The sequence below is a fragment of the Leopardus geoffroyi genome, chromosome D1 (genome assembly GCF_018350155.1).
Source record: "Leopardus geoffroyi isolate Oge1 chromosome D1, O.geoffroyi_Oge1_pat1.0, whole genome shotgun sequence".
Classification (NCBI taxonomy): domain Eukaryota; kingdom Metazoa; phylum Chordata; class Mammalia; order Carnivora; family Felidae; genus Leopardus; species Leopardus geoffroyi.
In genome coordinates this window covers 6,117,469-6,142,751 of record NC_059329.1, presented here as the reverse complement: position 1 = coordinate 6,142,751, position 25,283 = coordinate 6,117,469, and the positions used below count along the sequence as shown (strand labels likewise).

At 46.5% G+C, this 25,283-nt stretch overlaps 1 protein-coding gene across 14 annotated transcripts in view; it reads left to right on the top strand.

The window, feature by feature from the left end:
• The first annotated feature begins 6,389 nt into the window (after positions 1 to 6,389).
• Positions 6,390 to 25,283, top strand: part of ALKBH8 (alkB homolog 8, tRNA methyltransferase) — a 77,650-nt gene continuing 58,756 nt past the window's right edge. For 2 of the 14 annotated variants that reach the window (XM_045482666.1, XM_045482663.1), the window contains exon 1: positions 20,494 to 20,569. Coding sequence is in view for 1 of the 14 variants with exons in the window: in XM_045482654.1 (XP_045338610.1) it covers positions 20,510 to 20,523 (14 nt within the window). In the remaining 13 variants the exon portion in view is untranslated. Of the gene's footprint in view, positions 6,457 to 17,295; positions 17,405 to 20,461; positions 20,634 to 23,825; positions 24,164 to 24,721; positions 24,894 to 25,283 lie in introns of those variants that run through there. The other 12 variants (XM_045482667.1, XM_045482664.1, XM_045482662.1 and 9 more) reach the window with 11 other exon arrangements.

Here is a 25,283-nt window from a genome sequence, read left to right as displayed (position 1 = left end):
TTTAGCGTCCGACGTCGGCTCAGGTCATGATCTCACGGTTTGTGAGTTCGAACCCCGCATCAGGCTCTGTGCTAACAGCTCAGAGCCTGGAGCCTGCTTCGGATTCTGTCTCCCTCTCTCTCTGCCCCTCCCATGCGCATGCTCTGTCTCTCTCTGTCTCAAAAATAAATAAACATTAAAAAAAAAAAAAAAAACTACCAGTGGACAGCATTTTGGTGACTTTTGTGAGCAGTCTATGTGGATGCAGTGAAAATTTTTGAATTAGGACCTAGTTTAGTTAAAAGAATTCTGTTGGACGCATAGTCTAGGATAATAATTAAAAGAGATAAAAAAAAATCTCTGGCAATATTGCATTTAAAACAGATGGCTTGGTCATGCTAAAACTATTGAAAGGCTACAGTGGAGACATGATAACAAATATTACACAACATAATGTTGTTGCAAGTCTCTCATTTCACCACAGACTGAATTTATGGGGTTCTTCTATTCCAAACTATTTTCCAATAAAAGTTCCATATGTTTACCTGACATGTGTACTGTACCACTTGCCTTAAACTTGAATATACGATTTACGTCACAATCAACATCAAACCTAACGGCTTTTTTTTTAAATGTCTGTAGAGCAGAAGTTTTCGTTTTTATTTTATAACTGAATAATTCTGATTCTTCTCAAAATCAATGTAATTGATTCATCTTCAGGTGAGACAACCCTGAAGATCAAGTTATAGTTGTTGGTGCTTTAAATTTATTTTTTCTTCAGAATCTACCAGCTTGTTGCTGAAAGAGGGAAAAATATAATAAAATGTGGCTTTTTCTGTAACATTTATGTGGTAGAGAAGAATTTGAGTTAAGTTTTAAGTATTGGGGATGCCTTTAAAATCTGTTCACTAATTTAAATCCTATATTATGTGACCTATTGGCAAAAAATTCTGTACTGAGAAGCAAAAAAAAGTAATTTTTGTGACTATGTATTTATTTCCTGTCGAAAGCAACAGAGCCCCTCCCCACCCCCCATTTTGGAAGGATGAGTAGGTAATGTATTTTGAATAAATAAGGGACGGATGGATAGATAAGTGGATGGATGGGCAGATAAATGGAGGGAGGAGGGAAGGATGGGACTGGGACATTCACAAGGCATTTATCTGTCCAGAATTCTCTGAGACTCACCACATTTTCAAATATTTTTCTCTCGGGGCGCCTGGGTGGCTCAGTCAGTTAAGCGTCCGACTTCGGCTCGGGTCATGATCTCACGAACCCACAGGTTCGTGGGTTTAAGCTCCGTGTTGGGCTCTGCACAGATAGGTCAGAGCCTGGAACCTGCTTCAGATTCTGTCTTCCTCTCACTCTGCCCCTCCCCCGCTCCTGCTCCTGCTCTCTCTCTGTGTCTCTCTCAAAAATAAACAAACATTAAAAAAATATTTTCTCTCATTGTCAGATTCCGTTTCAGATGATGAGTCTCAATTTTTGGTTCAGAAGATGTGTTACCATATACGTGGAGGTATTTCTCTTACTAATTTAATATGCAAACTAGAAAAAAAAAGATTACCATGACATCCTGTCTTCGTGCTGGATTCATTGAGTGCTATGTGCTAGGTTCTGGTGGATAGTGGGGATGTGAAGGTAAATAATGTGGAGAGCAGCCTCAAAAATAGTAGCAGTCTAGTAGCAAAAAAGAATCACGGAAACAGATAAATTTAAGGGGTGGACTGGAGAGATGGACAGGTGCCTGAGGGGAGCCCACCAGAGGGAGTGCCTGAGTCTGTGTGTCTTTAGTATGTCTGGGAATTCCATACACACAGCAAAGCTTTTCCATCACAGAGCATGTCTCCTTGGAGCCCAGGGGCATGTCGGGACAGCACCCTGTGACTCGTGCGGTGTGGGTATGCAGCTGGTGGTTTTTAAGTGTGTTAGTCACACTAGGGATCCGCCTGCGGTGATGTGCATCTCAAAGTTTGACTTTCCAGCCCTTGAAATTCCGCATAACAGCCGGGCTGAGAGTACCTGCTCTTTTGTGATCGTAGGAAGGGCGTTTCTTCTGTGAAGCAGCTCTGGAATTCAAAAACATTATGTATCCATTCACCATTAACTTCCGTGGCTAAGATGACAGAGTGTTTCTTGAGGGCCTGCTATAAATGAGACACATTTTTAGGGAGATGCCGCGTAGTTAGGCCCTAGAAAGTAGTTGTAGCCCTGGGATGATAATAACAACACCTGAAGATAATAAAAAATAATAAAAATAACTGACATCGCCACACCGCTCCCACAAGGTAGCAGGGGCCGCTGCAAGCACTTTCTGTATGAACCCAATTGACATGGGGGCTCTCGTGCCCCAGATTTAACTGATTTCTGTGGATTTGGGAATAAAGGGGACGAGAAATTTGTGTTTGGATGTGCTGGGAAATACTGTCCTCTTGTAAAATCCCTGTTTAGTTTGCCGGATCACTTTAGCCAGTGTTTGCTTAGTGCCAGTATGGAAGGAGCTGCTACAGATGGCCAGATGATCAACAATTTTCGGAGGCAGAGAAGCAGCCAATGGTAATAAGGAGAACTTTTGATGCCGAGGAGCTACAAGTAGGTGAACCAATATGTCTTTTTTATTTATAACATCTCTCCTTTCATGAAAGTCAAACACATGCTTTACTTAAATCAAGTAGAATTCATTATATTTTTCCTATTCCCTGTTGCGCTCTTGTTTCTACACCAAAGTTCTAAGTGACTGGGGTGCCTCATAAGTAAATGTAAACAAGTATCATAAATTAAGAAACTAGGGGCGGAGGCACCCAAGAGAAAAATAACAATCGCAACAGCCATGCCATTATGTTTTCAGCGTCGGCTTCAGGTGAAGGAAGTAAGGCACAAAATTACCCACAAAGGCTCTTTTTTTCTGTTGTTGCTCTCGTTAAAATGGAGGAGGAACCCACTAGGAGAGTTAGTGGTTGCTCCGTCCTAACGGAACGTAATTCCACGGTTATGTGATGGACTTGAACTGCAGGCGTTTTCTTCTGTGATGGGAGAATTGGCTAAGAGATTCCTAGGACGCCTCGTTAAATGGAGAGTGCCATCAAAACTGTGGGCAATGTCTTCATTCTAGTTGAAACTGAGTTTTGGGGGCGCCTGGGTGGCGCAGTCGGTTAAGCGTCCGACTTCAGCCAGGTCACGATCTCGTGGTCCGTGAGTTCGAGCCCCGCGTCAGGCTCTGGGCTGATGGCTCAGAGCCTGGAACCTGTTTCTGATTCTGTGTCTCCCTCGCTCTCTGCCCCTCCCCCGTTCATGCTGTGTCTCTCTCTGTCCCAAAAATAAATAAACGTTGAAAAAAAAAAATTAAAAAAAAAAAAAAAGAAACTGAGTTTTGTTGAATAGGAGGGAAGGGGCCGGGAATACTTGCAGCAGGGGTTTTGCATCGGAACATCGCTTGGGTAAACACTTCCCAAATAAACATGCTAGAACATCACCTAGGCCTAGGGAATCAGAATCCTTGGGGTGTGGGCCCCAGGTCTGTACGTGTTGGAAAACTCTCTCAGGTGACTCTAATACACACAGCTGATTAAGAACCACGTGCCTAGAAGATCAGCCAAGTTCGGCAAAAGCATAAACGGCAGTTCCTTTGGTTCCTATTTTATTATATTCTTGCAATAAAATAACAAAATGTGTATGTTTTAACTTTTGGTGACGCCTTGAAAATCTGTTCACTAATTTAAATCCTTCGAAACAAGCCTGTTGTGAATAGAATACGAGGTGGTTATCCCCCCCCCCCCCTTTCTTTTCTGCCTAAGTGGAACTATATTAACTAGCATGACAGTGAAGGCATTTAATGGGCACTCCAGAGAGGGAAGCAATGTTTGCCATCATTTACCAGGAACACTGATTAGGCTGTGGTAGGCCTGGTAAGGCCACGAGAGACTGGGCCAGTTCGTTTACAGAGGAGCACGATGCAGAGGACGGGTCTGGGGGAAGAGTCTTAAAACAAAATATTTCTCTAGAAGAATGTCCCTTGTTCATAGGGCCTTACTTTGTGCCAGGCCTCATTCCGAACTCTTTGCTGGCATCGGGCCGTTTCATCGTTGTAACAACCATAAAGGTGAGTTCTTCTGTGATGCTCACCTTCAAATGAGGAACTGGAGGCAAGGTGAGGTCAAGGTCACAAAGCTGGCAAGATTCCAGGCGGTCTGCCTGCATGTTGGAACGAACAGGGGATATGGTCTCTCAAAGTCATGTAGTTGACTGCAGTTTGGTAGAAGGGATGATGAGTGCGAGTTTTATTCTGTTGTGGGTTTTTTTTGTTTTTTTTTTTTTTTACTGATTGTTAGAAGCAGCCCCATGGATAGTGGCAGCCTGGGGCGTATTTTGGAAGCCGGGGAGGACGACGTGGGTTTGTCGCCATTTGCTGAGACCATGCACACCTCCCCCAGCTGCTCTCCTCAGTTGCCTTCTCTCCTTTTGTCTTCCCCCTTCCTCCTTGCCCCACCGCTCCCCCTTTTCCACTGCTCAGGCCATTAGTCTAGAGACTTCACCTGCAGAAATTCTTAGCGCTCTCCAGAACCCTCGGGTCTAAACAGGCAGAGTGCGAGAAGAAAGGCAAGCGTAGACCGGGCAAAGGAGGCGCGGGTAAGAGTCCTGTGGAGGGGAGAAGCCTAAAGGGGCGGGGATGTATCCAAGGGAGTGGAGGGACGGCTGTCCCCGGTGCCTTTCCCTGCTGTCTGGACACGATTAGGCTCATGAGAAGCTGCAGGGGCAGCGGCGGCCAGGGAGGGAGAGGGAGGCCCAGTCCTTAGGCTGGGCCGGACCACCACCTGCTGGTAAGGCCCTCGTCCCAGGTACGTGTCGGTGACATTGCAAAATCATGTCATGCTACAGCGAAAGGGACTTTGGAAATATTTGAGTCAGGTAATTTTTAAAAATTTTAGCCACCGAAGCCATATGAACGGCCTTCTACGGTGAACCCCCAAACGTAAAACTGACAAAGGCGGATGTGCTGTCGATGAAGCGGGCGCAGGCCAGTGTCCCTCCCCTCCGTGCTTGGCGACCGCCTGTGGTATCACTAGGACACCCCGAGGCTCCGAGAAACGCAACGTAAAAACCAGGAGTTTGGTCTCACGGCCCCATTTTACGGAGATGTAGGTGAGGTGCAGAAAGACCCCCAGAACTGCTGGAATGAAATGCCCCTCGCTCGTGACCCCCGTACCGCGTTCTCTGATGTACCTCGCTGCCTCTCCACCAGCGAGCAGAGTACATCTACAAACACGTGTCAGCACTCTTCACGTGCCGCGCTCGACCCGGGGGCTATAATGGAAGACAGAACGGTGGAAGCCTTCCAACAGTTGGTCGCTTCCCTGGGGAAAACTGAATGAACGATGTAAAAGTGGACGAGTCGAGGGGGACCTACCTGACCCCCGAGGGAAGGAGTGGTGTCAGCCAGACCTAACCACCTGTTTCCTGCGGGCTCTCCGACGTTCCCACAGCGGGAGCCTCCTGAACGTGCCCTCCGTCCTTGACCTCTCACCTGTAGGCTCAAACCTGCCCCCGCCGCTTCGCCCTGGAGGGAGTGAAAGCCCCCACCAGGGCTCCTCCTGGCCGCTCCGTGTCCGTCCCGCCTGTGGGATCTCCAGACGCGTTTCCTGCCCGCTGCTTCTGAGCCCGCATCGTGGAACTCGCTTTCCCTGAAACCGAAACTTGCGGAGTCGACTTTGTCCTTCAAGGCCGGTGACTAAGGGCTTTTACCTGCTGGTCCACTTCCCTGAACAGGTTCGCTGGGTTTCCCGTAATTGCCTGCTGTTGAATCTTTGTCTCCTTCTCGCCGTTTGGGGCCAACTCTGCCACCCCGTTGCCTGCATGTCACCGATGGGTCTGCCTGGCTTCCTGGGTGCACTGTCTCCCGGCCACCCTGACGGGCTGGTTCTGGTTCTGCCTCTTCCCTTCGGCTTTAAGCAGCCCGTGACAACAGTGGCTGAAGAGGTCCCGTCTCTGCCTGCGGGTGGCTTCTCCTGGTCTTAGCTGCTATGAGACTAACTGAGTCTGGTCTGTCCTCACCTGCGTGCACATGTATCTTTTAGGCCTTTGTGTCACCGCGGGCCCGGAGAGTTGTTTTTGGCGACCTGATTTGCAAAGAAGAGCAGGAGTGTCCTAGCAGCCTCACCTGGACCTTCCTGGCCCCGACTGCACCCTGGGAACACTGGCTCTGTGGAGTCCAGAGCAGCGGTCACTTCGGGAGAACGCTGCTCTGAGGCCTTACGTCTCCTTCCTCACCGAGAAGGATCACCTCTTCAAGACCCAGCACCTGGGCCGTCTCATCAGGGTGCGACCCACCGCTCTGACAGTTCAACACGTGTGGAGGAGTTAGAGAAGTCTGACTAGCTGTTTGCCGCTGACCTAACCTTTTCTGATTTTTCTAGGTCCTAGAATCCAGTCGCGGGCTCGTCTGATCACATGAAAATCCGGCCGAAGGTCAAGAGCCTCAAGGTAAGCAGCCTGCTGGGTGAATAACAGCCCCCAGGACAGCCTTTGTGGAAAAGGCCCTGACAAATCTTGGAGGAGAAAAACGAAGCCGGTGTGCCAGAGAAGCAGTAAACCAGCTTTTAAATCCAGGGTTAGAAGTCTTTCTCCAGGTGAAACTGAAGTGCATCGCGGCACAGAGGGGCTCGAGCCCCCAGTGTTTGCAGCGGACCTAGGTCAACCGTAGGAGTCTGGGAATTTCCCAGCCGTGTGTCCAGTGCGCCCCAAGCTGGGGGTGGCTCATTTGCGTAGCAAAGGGCTGACGGCTCTCCCCTGTCTGGGCTGCTTTGTATTATCCACTGGTGGCATTTGTATATCACTTGGGACTCTGGCTTCCTGGCCAATGCTCGGGATGGAAATTGCCCTTCTAATCGCACTGGACCTTTGTCAACCTTGACTACTTCTTTAGTGACACTATGAGCTGGAGCCTCAGTGCCCAGGTCCATACAAAACCTCACCTACAGGCACTTACTTCTTGTACTTCTCCCAGCACTTCTTTTTTGTTGTTGTTGTTAATTTATTTTTTAAATTTACATACAAGTTAACATGTAGTGCAATAATGATTTCAGGCGTAGATTCCTTAATGTCTCTTACCCATTTAGCCCATCCCCCCCGACGCCCTCCAGTAGCCCTCTGTTTTCCATAGTTAAGAGTCTCTTATGTTTTGTCCCCCTCCCTGTTTTTATATTAGTTTTGCTTCCCTTCCCTTATGTTCATCTGTTTTGTCTCTTAAAGTCCTCATATGAGTGAAGTCGTGTGATATTTGTCTCTCTAATTTCACTTAGCATAATACCCTCCAGTTCATCCACGTAGTTGCAAATGGCAAGATTTCATTCTTTTTGATTGCCGAGTAATACTCCATTGTATATATATATATATATATCACATCTTTTTTTTTTTAATTTTTTTTTTCAACGTTTATTTTTTTTGGGACAGAGAGAGACAGAGCATGAACGGGGGAGGGGCAGAGAGCGAGGGAGACACAGAATCGGAAACAGGCTCCAGGCTCTGAGCCATCAGCCCAGAGCCTGATGCGGGGCTCGAACTCACGGACCGCGAGATCATGACCTGGCTGAAGTCGGATGCTCAACCGACTGCGCCACCCAGGCGCCCCAATCACATCTTCTTTATCCATTAATCCATCGATGGACATTTGGACTCTTTCCATACTTTGGATATTGTTGATATTGCTGCTATAAACCTGGGGGTGCATGAGCCTTTTCAAAACAGCATACCCGTATCCCTTGGATAAATACCTAGTAGTACAATTGCTGGGTTGTAGGGTAGTTCTACTTTTAGTTTTTTGAGGAATCTCCATACTGTTTTCCAGAGTGGCTGCACCAGCTTGCATTCCCACCAGCAGTGCAAAAGAGATCCTCTCTCTCCACATCCTTGCCAACTGTTGTTGCCTGAGTTCTTCATGTTAGCCATTCTGACAGGTGTCAGGTGGTATCTCATTGTGGTTTTGATTTGTATTTCTCCGATGATGAGTGATGTGGGGCATTTTTTCACGTGTCGGTTGGCCATCTGGATGTCTTCTTTGGAGAAGTGTCTATTCATGTCTTTTGCCCATTTCTTCACCAGATTATTTGTTTTTTGGGTGTTGAGTTTGATAAGTTCTTTATAGATTTTGAAGACTAACCCTTTGTCTGATATGTTGTTTGCAAATGTCTTCTCTCATTCTTTTGGTTGCCTTTTAGTTTTGCTGACTGACTGTTTCCTTCGCTGTGCAGAAGCTTTTTATTTTGATGAGGTCCCGGTAGTTCATTTTTGCTTTCGTTTCCCTTGCCTCTGGAGATGTGTTGAGTAAGAAGTTGCTGCGGCCAAGATCAAAGAGGTTTTTTGATGGCTTCCTGTCTTACATTGAGGTCTTTCATCCATTTTGAGTTTATTTTTGTGTATGGTGTAAGAAAGTGGTCCAGGCTCATTCTTCTGCATGTCGCTGTCCAGTGTTCCCAGCACCACTTGCTGAAGAGACTGTCTTTATTCCATTGGATATTTTTTCCTGCTTTGTCAAAGAGTAGTTGGCCATATGTTGGTGGGTCCATTTCTGGGTTCTCTATTCTGTTCCATTGATCTTTGTGTCTGTTTTTATGCCAGTACCATACTGTCTTGATGATTACAGCTTTGTAATACAGCTTGAAGTCCGGGATTGTGATGCTTCCTGCTTTGGTTTTCTTTTTCAAGATTGCTTTGGCTATTCGGAGTCTTTTCTGGTTCCATACACGTTTTAGGATTGTTTGTTCTAGCTCTGTGAAGAATGCTCGTGTTGTTTTGGCAGGGATTGCATTAAGTATGTAGATTGCTTTGGGTAGTATTGCCATTTTAACAATATTTATTCTTCCTATCTAGGAGCATGGAATCGTTTTCCATTTTTTTTGGTGTCTTCTTCAATTTCTTTCATAAGCTTTCTATAGTTTTCAGTGTGTAGATTTTTCACCTCTCTGGTTAGATTTATTCCTAGGTATTTTATGGTTTTTTCTGCAACTGTAAGTGGGATCGATTCCTTGATTTCTCTTTCTGTCGCTTCATTGTTGGTGAATAGGAATGCAACCGATTTCTGTGCATTGATTTTATACCCTGCAACTTTGCTGAATTCATGAATCAGTTCTAGCAGTTTTTTGGTGGAATCTTTTGGGTTTTCCATATAGAGTATCACGTTATCTGCGAAGAGTGAAAGTTTGTCCTCCTCCTGGCCGATTTGGATGCCTTTTATTTCTTTGTGTTGTCTGATGGCAGAGGCTAAGACTTCCAATACTATGTTGAATAACAGTGGCGAGAGTGGTCCCAGCACTTCTTATTTGGCGTCGCACACCCTGATTCTAACCTGACACACCTGAGCATTGGGCCTTCCATGAAATCTACCTCTTCCATGGTCTGTGATCTCTTAGTGTGGAGACAGGCATTCCATAGCTAATGGATGACGTCCTCAGTCTCCCCCACAGTGTATATGGGAGCAAGGAGGGGGTTCTCACTATTTTTAATGGCCCCAGGGGCTAGATCATGGTTATCAAAGTCTGAAACTCAAATTCCTAAGGAATGTCTATATATCAGACTCCTTGGAGGCTCTCCGGCCCCATTTGTGCAAGAAACAAACCCAGCGTCTTCTGACTCTGGTTTTGCTTGCTTATCATCCTTGACCTGGGGACCATCTCTGCCAAGCATTTGTTCCTGACCTGACTGACCAGGAGATAGGACCTTGGAATCTGAAGTGAAGGAGCAGGGAGTTGGACCTAGCAGGAGCTCTGCTGAGGCCAAACTCTGTATCTGAGGCTCAGCACAAGGTCCTATTCCTTAAAAGAAGGATAGGTGACTGATTTGGTGCTTAATCCTGGGCTCTGGACCAGACAGACAACCTGGTAAAACCCTGCTTTAATCAAAAAGTGTGGCTAAGGGAGGGAGTATTCCTGAAGCACATTTTCCCTAAGGAAATGGCAATGGTGGCTGAAATCTGAGTGTTTTTGTTTAGAACATCAAACAAAGCTTCTTGGCTCTTCTTCAGTTAGGCGTTTGACCCTATTTCTCTACCGTCCACATCCCTAGGAACTTAAAGCTCCAGCCATCACCTTCTGCCATCGACTTGATTAGAACTAATGCCCATTCTAGATCATGTTGTGACTGAGCCGTGCTTTATAAGATAGCACAGCCAAGGATGCAAGGCATCGCGCTAGACATGAATTCCTCGCGGTAACACTGTCTCTCCTTGTGGTGATGAGGTCTGACCCAGCCTCAACAACAATCTCTTCAAGATCCTGGCAAAAAACATTCACTGGCCTTTGTTTATCTAAATGACACCTTGGCTTCGTTCCTTATTCCTGTATTTACTTTAATAGTTAATGAAAAGTAAGGGGACATTTGTGATCTGCACCATTTGATTTTAGCTGCTCTCACAGACCACTTCAGTAGGGCTCAAGAAACTGAAGGACCCCCAAACACAGATGGCTGTGTGTTGCCAAAATACCTCCTAATTCAGACCAGACTCCCTCCTTGGGGGTGCTCCCCACCACTACTTCAAGAACTCATGGACCCAGATGCCCAGCCTAGATCTTTGGCTCTGGCCAGTGTTGTCAACATTTTCTGTTCCCGGTCAGATTTGCTTTTCTGGGGCACCTGGGTGGCTCAGTCAGTGAAGCATCTGACTCTTGACTCTGATCAGGACTCAGGTCCTGACCTCATGGTTTGTGAGATTGAGCCCCACGTTAGGCTCTGTGCGGACAGTATGGAGCCTGCTTGGGATTCTCTCTCACCTCTCTCTCTGCCTCTTGCCCGCTTGCACTTTCTCTGTCTCTCTTTCAAAAAATAAATAAACACTAAAAAAAATAAAAAAAGGATTTGCTTTTCTGCTTTGTTCTAGGACTCAAATCCCTATTCATCATTTCTGCTTCTTACTGAAATGCTTTGGTATCTCTGTTACTTCTGCTTGATTTTTGTTGGTAGGAACTGGCCTGACTTCTGAGAGACCCTTTGCTACCCTGGCTTCGTGGCATCTGTTCAATATGCCTAACCCTTTCTGCTGGGACTCTGAATGGAGAAACCTGTGATCATTTCAGTGACAAGGTACCTCCTAAAGGCTTCCGTACCTGCCAGGAGCCTCTAGTGATTCCGGAGGTCTTGAGGCAGGGTCCTGATTTCAGAGTGTGGAGATTTGCTCAGGATTCCATTTATTTTTTCCCCCCTACAAGTTCCCACTTCTGCTGCTGCCATCTCCTGGTTGGAGGTGCCTACTACATATGGCTCCGTGCTTCCTGTGTTTCTTTAGGTCCTGGATTCCCATTTATTAAACAATTCATTCCTAACTCCTTTTGTTTGGAATTGCTGAATTCCCAGCAGAGGCTTGTCTGACTGCTTCACCCCATGCAGTCTCCTCGGGTTAGATCAGAGCCAGTTAACACGAGGCCACTGCCACAATAACATTTACAGTGGTTGGACCGAAAGAGCATTTAAAACTATGGATGAATTTGTAGTAGGAGGGATGACCCAAGAAATCTGTCGGAGACCCCTAAACCTCCAACAGTGATTTTGGCAGGCACAGAAAACATTTTTTAAAAATTTGAGATCATGGTCACCTGTATCCCCACGTTAATAATTCAACTTCACTAAGTTTCTGGTTTCAAATGATTTTTCAAAGCGATCTGTTTCCATCACGGTGTGTTAAATTTCACGAAGAGCTCCGTAATCAGTGCTAATTAATTATTAATTCCTCATCTTGAGACTGTCAACAGGCTTCCTAGAGATGTTGAAAAGTAAATTCTAGGTTTAGTTAACTTCCTATTAACCACATGGTCTCTGAGGCCATGATTTTCAACGGGAGAGAAACTGATCGTAGCCAATCTTTTGTTTCTGACGCTGGAAGCTGGAGGAGCTGAAGAAACAAGACAATTAATACTGCTTGCCTTTTTAAAAAAAAATTGAGACTAGAGGGACACCTAGGTGGCTCAGTTGGTCATGCATCTGACTTAAGCTCAGGTCATGATCTCACAGTGTGTGGGTTTGAGCCCCGTGTCGGGCTGTCTGCTGTCAGCACAGAGCCTGCTTTGGATTTTCTGTCCTTGTCTCTTGGCCCTTCTCCTACTCACGCTGTCTCTCTCCCTCTCTCAAAAATAAACATTAAAAAAAAATTGGTAATAGAGCATCTAAACTTGCAATCAAGATTCTGGACTCACTCTCTTTATGGAAGGATAAAAGTTATACTCTGTAAATTATTCTTGCATGGGCTGCTTAAAAGATGCAACCATTTAGACAAGACATTTTTTCATGTTTGTCCTGTCTATATTTGTCTCAATAACACTTGGGTAGTTGTCAGAATATCAATGGGCATTTTCCTACAGTAGTGTCCTTGAACTTAATGCATACAAATGGAAAAGGAGGGACACTGTGTTGACTCGTGTCTCTGTCACTAACTGTGTGATCTTGGGAAAACTGCTTCGCCTCTCTGAGCCTTAGTTTCCACATTGGTAAAATTGAGAACATAAAACTTATGCCTAGGGTTGTTTTTGTTGTTAGGATTAAATGATAACGTATGTTAAGTGTTAGTACTTGCCAAAAAATAGTAGATAGATACGTTTTAACATATAAAAAACTGAGCTCTTTCATTCATGTGAGAACACAGACGTGAGTGTAAATCAGTCTCTTAAAAATGTCCCCTATTTAACCAGCTTACACTTTGTCTTTAAGGCTCAGTTCCTACATCTATAAATGGGCTGTGGAGATGGCAATAATTAAAATTGTTCTGAGACAGACATTTGATGGGTTCTCTAATTTGATGATCTGAATGCTGTATCATCTGGTTTCTTGGTCCCTCATTGTACCTTATACATTGAAAACATTTCACCTAAAATAAATCCCAAATGTATTAGAACCCTGGCACTCTGTTACTCTGGGAATTTTTCTTGGTAGAATTTTTCTTCAATGGTTGAGCGTTTGCAAAAGCAGCAGGATGGCTTGTGAAATGTGCGGATTGTTGGGCCCTAGCCCCCTGAGATTTTGAGATGCACCCTATACTCCTCCGGGGCTCAGAGAAGCTATTTAAACTTAGGTTCGTCTCGTGGGGTCTGTAACTCTTCATTTTTAACAAGGACTCCAGTGATGCTGGTGGCGGCCAGTCTGAGGGCCACGCCGGGAGAAACATGCCCTCGTGCGGTGGTCTCTAATGTGCATTTGCACGGCTGAGAGTATCTGGAAGACGCTGGAAATTCTGCTAATCGTGTTACATAAAGCAAGTGAATCTCCACTCACGGTTCATCTACTGGAGGCTTCGTCAGGCCTGCGCGTCAGATCGTCACGTGTCCGGGACTTGGAGAGATGCTCTAAAAGAGTAGCGGTGTGGGAGTTCTCAGGCACAGGGGCTGCCGTGGCTGCCTTCCCTGCTTTGCCTTAAGCACGGTGTGATTTGGGTGCCTGGTAAGTGCTTACGTAATCCAAAAACTATTTTTGCAAAATGGACAAGTGGGCTAGAAAATTCTAAATTCCCTCCAGTGAGGGGGAATAAAGAGAAGTCCAGCCCCACCAGTGAAAAATGGCAGAATTGATGCTTCTAGCCTGAGGTCGTCATTAGCCACAAGGTGAAACCCGAGACCATTTAACCACATGTAACAAGAAGCAATCGTCATGAGAATGTGAAATGTGGATTTATATCTAGCACAGTTAATGAGGAAGCTTACCGTCTCTGGGCAAGTATCTTTTTGTTTCAGTGTGTTTTTGAGAGATTAATGATAACAGGAAGCCATCGAGGTAGACGTTTTTAAATGGATTGTTTTTTAAATATTTAAGATAATTTTTGTCTTGTAAAGGGACACGTTTTATTTAATTAATTTATGTTTTTCAATGTTTACTTATTTATTTTGAGAGACAAAGAGCAAGCGAGCAGGGGAGGGGCAGAGAGAGAGAGAGAGAGAGGGAGAGAGAGGACCCCAAGCAGGCTCCATGCTGTCAGCACAGAGCCTGATGCCAGGCTCAAACCCATGAACCGCAAACTTGGGATCACGACCTGAGCTGCGATCAAGAGTCGGATGCTTAACCCACTGAGCCACCCAGGTGCCCCTCGATCCTAACCTTTTTAAAGCCATAAATCCCAGTACTCTGGCCACCCCAAAGGTTTTCCTGTACCCAGAGTGGTCTGCTCTTTATTCTATTTATGAAAAGTAGGTTGCAGAAAAAAAAAATATTCTGGGAAGTAAGCAGGTCTTCAGCCTCAAGAACAAATCATCTTGTGTGTGTGTGTTGGCGGGGGTGGGGGGGGGCAATTAAAACATTGTTTTACAGCTAAAATGTTATGTTTTGTAACTGACCAAAAAAATCCCAGAAACAATCCTCCAAGCAGTGTTTTACGTTCTGTATAACAAATTGCAGGTTGGCCCCTTTCCTTTTTTCTTTTCCTTTTTTTTTTTTTTTTTTTTTTTTTTTGCCTCTAATTACTGCATGGGAATTTCACCATATGACAACCCGCAAACTTTTCATTGAATTTTTATCACCAGAGCATGAATAATGCATTCAGTCTTGAAATGTCACTGTGAACATCAAATGCTTTCACATTATGCATTCTTTTTTTTTTTTTTTTTTTCAACGTTTATTTATTTTTGGGACAGAGAGAGACAGAGCATGAACGGGGGAGGGGCAGAGAGAGAGGGAGACACAGAATCGGAAACAGGCTCCAGGCTCTGAGCCATCAGCCCGGAGCCCGACGCGGGGCTCGAACTCACGGACTGTGAGATCGTGACCTGAGCCGAAGTCGGACGCTTAACCGACTGCGCCACCCAGGCGCCCCAATATGCATTCTTGCTGGAGTTTGAAGAAGCCAGCGATCTGGGAAGCAGCAGAGACAAAAGTTTGGAAAGGAAATTTGATACAAACTTGTCATTTACCTAGGAGGGATAAAATAAGACGCAGAAGAGTAAGTGGAAAGACTGAGAAATGAAAGTGTATTTTTAAAACCATAAGGAGGAAAAGAAAAAATAATAAAACTTGCCAGTGGGGACAAGCGGGGAAAAAGCCAGAAGGTAGCCAGGAACAAATGGTCTGGGGTGGGAGCAAGGGAAATGAGAAAACTCCTAAGCATAGGAATTGAGTTTGAAAGTGCCGTGAAATGGCATCACAATTTGGAACCATAGTAAAAATGTAAGAAGTCTCAGGGTCTGTTGGGAACATCTTCAAATATTTTCTGATTGAGGAGTCTTGAGGTAGAGATGTAATGCTATTAGAATCCTACCTTTGGGGGCGCCTGGGTGGTACAGTGTGTTGAGCGTCCAACTTCGACTGAGGTCATGATCTCACGGTTTGTGAGTTTGGGCCCCACATCGGGTTCTGTGCTGACAGCTCAGAGCCTGGAGCCTGCTTCGGATCCTGTCTCCTCCCCACTTGTGCTCTGTCTCTCTGTCTCTCAAAAATAAATAAATGTGAAAAATTATAAAAAAAAAGAATCCTACCTTTGAATGCTGTGTTAGTTTATCACAGCACTCACCCTTCTAGCAACGCTGTCCCTTAGGTTTTAAGATAAATCCAGCCAGGTCAACTGTTCAGTCCTTTTATGGAATATGCTGTCACTTGTCTACCCAACAGTTGTCTTCCTGTTTATTTCTTGCTAACAGAAACCTAATTTTAGAGTTTATGCCATCAAGGTCTCTTGATCTCGGGGAGGATGGGCCTCATCCCAGCCCCATGGAATTAATGATGATTAGCCTAAAGCAGCCATGGAAATGCCACGCTAGTGATCGGTCAGAGGGTAAACACATGTTTTTCTATTGCTGCTGTAACACATAGGCACACATCTATTACTTCACAGTTTTGTAGGCCCTAAGTTTGTGCTGGCTCACTTGGTTTCTCTGCTCTGAGTTTCATAAGCACAGAATCAAGGGGTCAGCTGGCTGGGCCCTGACTACAATGCTCTAGGAAGGATTTGCTTCCAAGCCTATACAGATTGTGGGCAGAATCCAGTTCCTTGTGGCTGTAGGACTAACGTCCCCATTTCCTTGCTGGCTACCAGCTGGGGGCTGGTTCTAGCTTACAGAAGCCTCTCTCCAGACGCTGCACACAGACTCTTACTTCTTGGAGACAGCAACAACATATCAAATCCTTCACACTTGAAATCTTTTTGATTTCTTCCACTTGAACTGTCTTGCTCTGGCTGGAGTAGATGTTCTGTTGTTTAAGGAGTTGGGTGGTTATATTGGGCCCCTGGATACTCTATTTTAAAGTTTGCAAACTTTGATTATACCTGCATATTCACAGGTTCCAATGTTTAGAGTGTGGTTATCTTTGGGGGTCCATTATTCTTCCTACCGCAGTATGCAACTCATGTCTGCTCAAAGAAATAAGAGGGAGCCCAATGGGACTGAATGGACTCCATTTCCTGAATGAAAAAGACATAGACTCTGCTCCTTTTTTCCAGCTAGAGACACTAGTATGATGACAAGATATCTGGAGCAGCAGCAGCCACCTTGTAACCAGGAGACATCAAGAATGAGGATAAAAAGTGAACATACAAAGGATGGTGGAGTGGGAGTGTAGAAAGCACCTGGGTTCTTGATGACATTTTGGAACAGGAGGACCAAAACCAGTGATTGTTTTGGTCTGGATGGCTTGTCAGTTGAGGGAAAAAATACTTTTTAAGCCGTCTGCCTAGGTTTCTGTCCCTGGCAACTAAAAGCAATTCTGAGTGATATGTTGCTCCTAGCCTTAATTCCCAGAGCTCTACTGTGGGACAGAATTCTGCTTTTCCATGCTTAAAATGTAGTAGTGACTAGCCTGATAAAATTCATTTACACACTAATTCATTATAAATGTCTTCAGTGGTGGTGCCAATGTTAGCTTCACCTTGAGACTGGGGTCAGGATTACAGGGTCCAGGAGTCAGAAAACTATAACCCATGAGCCAAATCCTGCTGGCATAAGCCAGGGGAGTTAAGGAAGGTTTTTAGATTTTTTAAAGGGTTGTTTTTTGTTTTTTTTTTTTAATTTTTTTTTTCAACGTTTATTTATTTTTGGGACAGAGAGAGACAAAGCATGAACGGGGGAGGGGCAGAGAGAGAGGGAGACACAGAATCGGAAACAGGCTCCAGGCTCTGAGCCATCAGCCCAGAGCCCGACGCGGGGCTCGAACTCACGGACCGCGAGATCGTGACCTGGCTGAAGTCGGACGCTTAACCGACTGCGCCATCCAGGCGCCCCTAAAGGGTTGTTTAAAAGCAAACAAAAACGACAAAAAAAGAGTATGTGACCGGAGACCATCAGTGGCCACAAAGCTGAAAATATTTACTTTCTGGTTCTTTTACAGAAAAATGTTGCCACCCCTGCATCAGTCACTCAGAGGACAATAATAATCATGACGCTGAGATGAGGTTTACTAAGGAAAGAGTCATTAGGTCAGCATTTAAGGCCTTAGAGAAATGATCATAGATCACCATGTAAAGCTTTTGGCACAGGTAAGGATGAATTCTATCTTCAAATTAAGTTTCTTTTCAGCTCAACATTGATTGGATTTCTATTATTACAAGACTATGGAAGACCCTGGAGTTACATAATGCAATACGACAGGGTCTTAATGCAGCTGAAAATTGCTCCAGGGAGTCCTCTTCTCTGGGAGACACGATCCATGCAGTATTCCAAGCAAGAGATAAGGGCCAGTATAAAAAGGATCGCATGCAAAATTTAAAAAAATGTTTACTTATTTGAGAGAGAGAGAGAGTGAGCGTGAGCAGGGGAGCAGAAGAGAGAGGGAGAGCGAGAATCCCAAGCAGGCTCCCTGCCGTTGGCACAGAGCCTAATGTGGGGCTCCATCCCATGAGCCATGAGATCATGACCTGACCATCCCATGACCTGATCATGACCGAAATCGAGTTGGACACCTGACTGACTGAGCCACCCAAGAGCTACTGCATGCATAATTTTATACGTATCCACCTCTTTCTAAGGCTATATTGTCAAGGATGGACAGCAGGTAGTTAGAAATTTGTGTCTGTAACTTAAGGCCTGAAGGGTAGAAAAGGAACAAACAACCATCTAATGGCTACTTTATAGTAATTATTATATCAGTCCCAAAAGGTGAATGCCATTTTGTAGTTTCTACTTCAGGTCATTCCCCAATGCCTGTGTTGTTTTCATTAAACCAAACTCCCTCCTACAAGGAAGTCAGGGGTGAAGATAAAAGATGAAGGAATGATTCACAAGTCTTTCAAACTCTGGGGAAGTAGGGAAAGACTACAGAATAAGAGAAAAGCGTCAAACACACAACCTGAAGGATTGCTTGCATTTAATTGTGGAAAGATGAAGGCAAGCTAGCAAAAAACCCTGAAAACGAGGGATGGGAATGTGTAGAGACCTAAGAAAGAGAAGTTTCATGGAGGCTAAGAAGCTCAAAAGTTTTAAAAGCTTTAGGGGCGCCTGGGTGGCGCAGTCGGTTAAGCGTCCGGCTTCGGCCAGGTCACGATCTCGCGGTCCGTGAGTTTGAGCCCCGCGTCGGGCTCTGGGCTGATGGCTCAGAGCCTGGAGCCTGCTTCCAATTCTGTGTCTCTCTCTCTCTCTGCCCCTTCCCTGTTCATGCTGTGTCTCTCTCTGTCCCAAAAATAAATAAACGTTGAAAAAAAAATTTTTTTTAAAAAAACCTTCAGCACATTCCAGCTGGGTGGATAAGCACATGAAACAATTGAAGTTGGCCAACAGGAGATATTTTATGTTGTTGTTCGATTTGGGAGCCACTAGCCACATGCAGCTGTTTAAATTTTTTAAATGTTTATTTTTGAGAGACAGAGCATGAGTGGGGGGAGGGGCAGAGAGAGAGGGGGACACAGAATCTGAAGCAGGCTCCAGGCTCCAGGCTCTAGGCTCTGAGCTGCCAGCACAGTGCCCTATGCGGGGCTCAAACTCATGAGTCCTGAAGCCATGACCTGAGCCGAAGTTGGATGCTCAATCGAATGAGCCACCCAGGCACCCCACAGCTGTTAAAATTGAATCAAAACTCAATAAAAATTTTTATTTATTTATTTATTTATTTATTTATTGAGCACTTGAGCAGGAGAGGGGCAGAGAAAGAGGGAGAGAGAAAATCCTAAGCAGCCTCTGCCCTGTCAGCACAGAGCCTGAAAGGGGGGGTGGGAGGTGGGGGGCTGGAACCCATGAACTGTGAGATCATGACCTTGGCTGAAACCGAGAATTGGACGCTTAACTGACTGAGTCACCCAGGTGCCCCTCAATAAAATTTTTTAAAACTAAAAATTCAGTTCTTAAGTTGTACTTACTAGCCACATTTGAAATGCTCAAAAGCCACATATGGCTAGTGGCTAACATATCGGGCGCCTACAACATTGCCATCATCGCAAAGCCCTGTTGGAGTGTGTTTTTGAAAGCATCCAGTTGTGCAGAAGTAAGAACGCAATGGGGAGACTGAAGAGGTTGTTCCTTATGCCCTCTTTGGTAGTGGCCGTGGTGAGGGTGACTTGACCTCTCCAGCTTGCACCTGGCCTCTTCACTTTTGCAATTGGGACTTCCCCTCACACTCTTTCCTGGACTGTTGCAGTGGCTGCCTTTCTGCCTCCCGACTTCTGTTCTTTCCTGCTTCTAACCTCCTCTCCGTGAAAACCCTTCCTCCGCTCAGCAACACTCTCGTTGGGGCCATGTTTCCCGGGCCGGTCCAACCTCAGCTTTCGCTGCCGCTCCACTGTGCTGGGGTGCGGATGGGGGCAGCACATCAGCGCTGCAGAAAGTGATTTCCTCCGGGCTCCTGGCTCCACTTCCTTCCCTGCGCTCACGCGGTTCCTAATACAATGCGGGCTGAATGGTGATCAGTGCAGTCGTGTCACACGGATAACACTGGAGCCGCAACAATGGCTAACCCTCATCCTCTCCTGTTAACACCTTTTTCTTTTCCGTGCGCCAAGCCTGGGTCCTGGTTAACCGTTTGCTACCGTGTGTGTTTTTTTTTTTTTTTTTTACCAGTGCAACAGCCTGTTAAATAGTCTTCTTTAGTTCCTCGTCCCGCCTCCCAGCGGAAGCTCTGGTCCCAGACCCGCAGGACAGGATGGTTTCTGTGATCACAGAACGTCTTCCCTGACTCCGGGCGGCCCCTCTTCCCTGCCCTACCCCCGCCTCGGCGTTCTTCCATACGTCTTCCTGTCGCTGTGTGGTACTCACCAACCCCGGGCACGTTCGTGCATATTCCCTGTCCTCTCTGCGGCCCACGCGATGTCACCTTCGACCCCAGGGTCCTCGCCCGTCCCTCTTAGAAGATTCGGGAGGAAAGGTGCTCAAGGCCCAAGGAGTAGGGGGGACAGGGGGAGCATCATTGAGGGACCGAGGGACACAATCGGCTTGGCAGTGCCCACCTGGGGAGCTATGCAAAGTAAGGAGCACTCCCAACACTCACTATTCCCGAGAATAAGACAACCACACGTTGATGGCACCACACAGCCATTTACGGGCGGCGGATCTAGGCCGGGGGAGTGGCCGAGGCCCTCGGGGCGGCGAAGGGGATTGTGGGAGCCCTCCTCGCCGCCCCGCAGACTCACGGGAAATGTAGTGCAGTTTCCTCCAACATGGCTGCGCCCAGGTGAGGGGATGCGCCTGTAGCCGCCGCCGCTTTGGGGGACAAACCGGTGAGGGCTGGCGAAGGAGAGGGCGCCGGCGCGGTGAGAGCCCAACCTGGGCCGTGGCGGAGATGTGAGGCACTTGTCAGAGGCGGGAGGGGTGGCTGCAACCCCGCGTTGTCCTGTCGGCCTCTTCCGGTCTCCTCTGACCGCCTCACCCCGTGGGCCTCGGCACGGAGGGAGGGGAGGGGTGGCCGGAGCGGGCCCCTGGGACGGTCCGTGGGCTGCGGCGTGTCTGTGCGTCGTCTGGTCGTGCCGCTGTGTGAGGTGCACGTGTGTGTGTGCGCGGTGCGGAAGCTCACGTGACTTCGGTGTCGCTCTTGGGTTTGCTGTGGGGTTGGGGACTGGCGGTCGCGGCCTGGGGAGTGTTCGTCTGGCGCGATTAGGGCTTGTCCGACCTGTGCATTGAAAGAAGGGCGTTGCTCGTGGGGTTGGGCGGCTCCCACCGCTCGCTCTTCCTGTGCTCCAGTTTGAGCAATCCCGGAGGCCTTTTGGCCGTTGGTGGTGCCAAGGCTCTGGTTTTAGTTGATTTCGTTTTACGGGCGTTTACCGATTCCCGCTGTCTGCCGGGCACTTTCTCTGTGACCTCAAGTAGACAGCATTTTTCTGGGCGAGCCCATCACGCAGACGGGTAGTTGTGATACAATCTGAAAACTGCACAGATAGAGATACACTATGCATTAGTGAAACATTGAAGAGGGCCGCCAGACTCAATTCTGAGTGGTTTGGGAGGGAAGAAGGCAAGGTTAGGTAAATTTAGTGAGTATAGGCTTACTCAGTAAACGTTTATTGGGTGGTTACTTGTTGCCAGATCCTGTTTTTTGTTGTTGTTGTTTTTCTTACTTTTTTTTTTTTTTTAAAGTTTATTTTGAGACACAGAGAGAGGGACGAGTGGAGGAGGGACAGAGAGAGAGAGAGAGAGAAAGAGGGAGGGAGAGAAAGAATCCCAAGCAGGTTCCTCGCTGTCAGCACAGAGCCCCATGTGGGGCCGGGTCTCATGAACAGCGAGATCATGACCTGAGCCAAAATCAAGAGTGGGACGCTGAACTGACTGAGCCAGCCAGGTGTCCCTAGATCCTAGGGACGAAATACAGACAAAATCTCCACTTTTCTTATTTTATTTATTTTACTTTCTGTTAAGTCAGAGGAAGAAGAGAGGAAAATAATGAGTAGTTGTTCTTCAAAGTAAGAAAATACAGAGTAGGTGTTCTTCAAAGAATTAAAACGGTGAAATGACAACCATTTACAATTTCAGGGGCACCTGGGTGGCTCAGTCATTTAAGCATCTGACTCTTGGTTTTGTTTCAGGTCATGATCTTGTGAGTTGGAGCCCCTGATCAGGCTGGCTGCTTGAGATCTCTGTCTCTCTCTGCCCCTCCACCACTCAGTTTCTCTCTCAAAAATAAACACTATAAAAATTTAATTTTCAGGGCACCTGGGTGGCTCAGTTAAGCCTCCTACTCTAGATTTTGGCTCAGGTCAGGATCTCACAGTGGTGAGACTGAGCCCTGAGTTGGACTCTGTGCTGGGCATGCAGCGTACTTAAGGTTCTCTTTTTTTCCCTCTATTCTTCCTGTCTCCCCTCACCCTTACATTCACTCTTTCAAAAAAAGGTTTTTAATTTTTTTTTTATTAAAAAAAATTTTTTTTAATGTTTATTTATTTTTGAGAGAGAGACACAGTGCAAGAGAGACACAGACAGCCTGCTTCAGGCTCCAGGCTCTGAGCTGTCAGCTCAGACACAGGGCTTGAACTGACAAATTGTGAGATCATGACCTGAGCCAAAGTCCCACACTTAACCGACTGAGCCACCTGGGTGTCCCTTTAATTTTCTTTTTTAATAGGAATGCAATTTGAATAGCTGCTAAATTCAAAAGTTATGAAAGAAGAAAGCTCCCTCTCATTCCTGTACCCATCTACCCATTTCCCCTTCCTGGAGGCAACCCTTATCACTAATCTTGTATGTTCTGGAGATTTGTGTGTGCAGCCTATATACCTGTGTTGTAGTTTGTAAACAGGGCTCATTTGATAGGAATTTGCCTACAAGCACAGAAGCATTTTTCTTTCTTTCCTTCTCCCTCCCTCCCTCCCTCTCTTTCTTTCTTTCTCTTTCTTTCTTTCTTTCTTTCTTTCTTTCTTTCTTTCTTTCTTTCTTTCTTTCTAAGTTTTTATTTTTGAGAGAGAGCCAGAGCGCGAGCCAGAGATGGACAGAGAGAGAGACACACAGACACAGAATCTGAAGCAGGCTCCAGGCTCTGAGCTGTCAGCACAGAGCCCGACATAGGGCTTGAACTCACAAAGCATGAGATCATGACCTGATTCAGAGTCCGATGCTTAACTGACTGAGCCACCCACATGCCAGCAGGAACATTTTTCTATACTTCTTTGGTTAATTATAGGCACCCCGTTGTTCAAGGAGGATGACACATACTACTGTTACCACTTAGGAGGATATCCAATAGGGTATGTCGGGGTTCAGCTTACTAGCAGAGTCTGTGTGATCTCCAAACTCTTGTGTCCTACAGAGAATGTGCTTTAGACTTTGATTAGACTGGACTCACCATGGCTAGTAGGCTGTCTGGTAAATCATGATCTCACTCCCGTCACACTCCCACAACATGGCAAGCAGCATCCAAACCTTTGTGCAGTGGTAGAAATTTCTTGGTGAGGGAAGTGGGTTTTTTAGAAAGAGGGCGCCTCCAGACCTCAGCAGCTGCTAGCAGCCTGCTCCTGGTTGAGGTGACTCAGACCTGCTGGGCCAGCGCGTTGCCACGTCCCTGTAACGGGAAGAAACGAGCCTCCGTGGCTACCCGGATTTGTCTTTCTTCGCGTGTAATGATGTTGTTTGAGGGAGGAAGGGAAAGAGGATGACAGAGTGTGGTCACGAGGCTCCATCTGCTGGCACTGGGCTCTTAGTGTCATACTTTTACGAACATGTATCCAGCATCTTTTCTTTCTCATTTCTTCCACTTTGCAGTCTTTGCTCATGTGGCATGTAAAGAAAAAAAAAAAAAATCTTAATGCGTTCATCCCTTGTTTTCCATTTCACACTGCAAAAATGCCGTTCCAAAGATCATGATCTTGGGATAGAATGGCAATGAGATAGTTCTTTGAGGGCCCTCAGCTTTCCTTTGTCTTCTTAAACCATTCTGATCTGGCCCTTCTGGAAGTCACCAAATAATTATTAATAGGCGTATTTAATCCTTTTAAGAAATTTGTGACATAGTGTCAGAGATTAACACAGCCAGACACTAGTTAAAGTGGTGAAAACAGGTTTTAATTAGTAACTACTGACAGTAGGAGAAAGAGCTCAGCTCCGTTCCAGTTTGTGAGAAATGATTCGGATGTTTTAAAGGGAGACTAGGAAGGGAGAGCAGAGCAGGGACTCCGCAGGGCCAGAGAAGAATTACAAAGGATTGGTCCGCGCAAATGCAGTACCAGCCAGCCGTGTTTGCTGCTAGCAGTTATCGAAGTTAGGATTCTGTCCTACCCTGGATACTGGGACAGAGGCCCCGTCCTTCCCGATGACTACATTCCAAAGGAGTGGCCCTTAGGTCCTTGAGAGCAACACTTCTGAGCAGCAAGAGATACATATTCACAACTGTAGTTCCCTTTCAATAAATACTTTAAGAAGGGGAGGTAGGGGTCTGTTGACAGGTGTTGCTGGGACAGATGGCACACTTTCCTGGCAGCATTTTTAGTTTTCTCAGGCAGGCTTTTAATGGGGGTGCTGGGGACATCCTGGCTTTATGCTGCTGGAAGCCATAGAAGAGTTTGGTCAGATTTTTTAGTGCAGGGTTTAGGTGGAGTTACGTGCCAGGAACAGGCACTGTTATCCCCATTTCACAGGTGGGGAGCCTAAGCACAGAAATGAGTAACTCACCCAGGATCATACTGCTAATAAGTGGTAGAGCGGAGATTTGAGTGGACAACCGGGACCCCTGAACACTGTGTTACACTGTCCCTTAGCAGTCACAGAGGCCCCCGGGAGGCCATGTAATCCTGGTCCTCAAAGAGCGCATAGTCCAGTGGCAGGGACCAGATGCTGGAAACAGATCATTGTAATTCGTGCAGTTTTAAAAATACCCATTCAGCTGCCCTCTGCCTGTCTGTTGAGGACACCAAAAGCTTTCTCTGTCACCTGGTTTCTTCTCCTTTTAGCCACTTCACACTGTCACCCGCCAGCCAGGCACCGCAACTCCGTACCTCGCCACGACCTCACACACGTTCTGTCCTGAATCCTCCCCACTGCCGTCTCGTCCTGACCTTCTTCTGACGTTTGGAGTCAGTCCGGTGTCGAGTGCCATCACTAGCCTGAGACGCTGCCGTGTTAGCGAGTGGTCTGTGTTTCCTCTTTCCCTCACGTCTGGGGAGTCACCAGGCCCTCCTGATCGTACTAGAACTTTCCCCGCGTCCTCCCCTGCCCGTTTCCTTTCTTCTTTCTTCCCTCCTTTCCTTTCTTCTTCTTCTTCTTTCCTTTCTTCTTCCTCCACCCCCATCCTCCTGTCGGTTTCCACTTGGTGGGCTGGATTATCGAGGGTCCTCTTGCCTCCCCCGCCCCTGTTGCGCTGTGCAGCCCGCCTGTTGTCGCGGCCTTGCCTCTCTCACGCGCACCCCGTGTGCCAGGTAAGCTCCTTCCTGGCTGTTGTTTCAACTGACTCAGCATTTTCTCTCTAGACGTAAAGATGGCTAATTAGAGTTTGGGCTGTTTATGAGCTGTTTT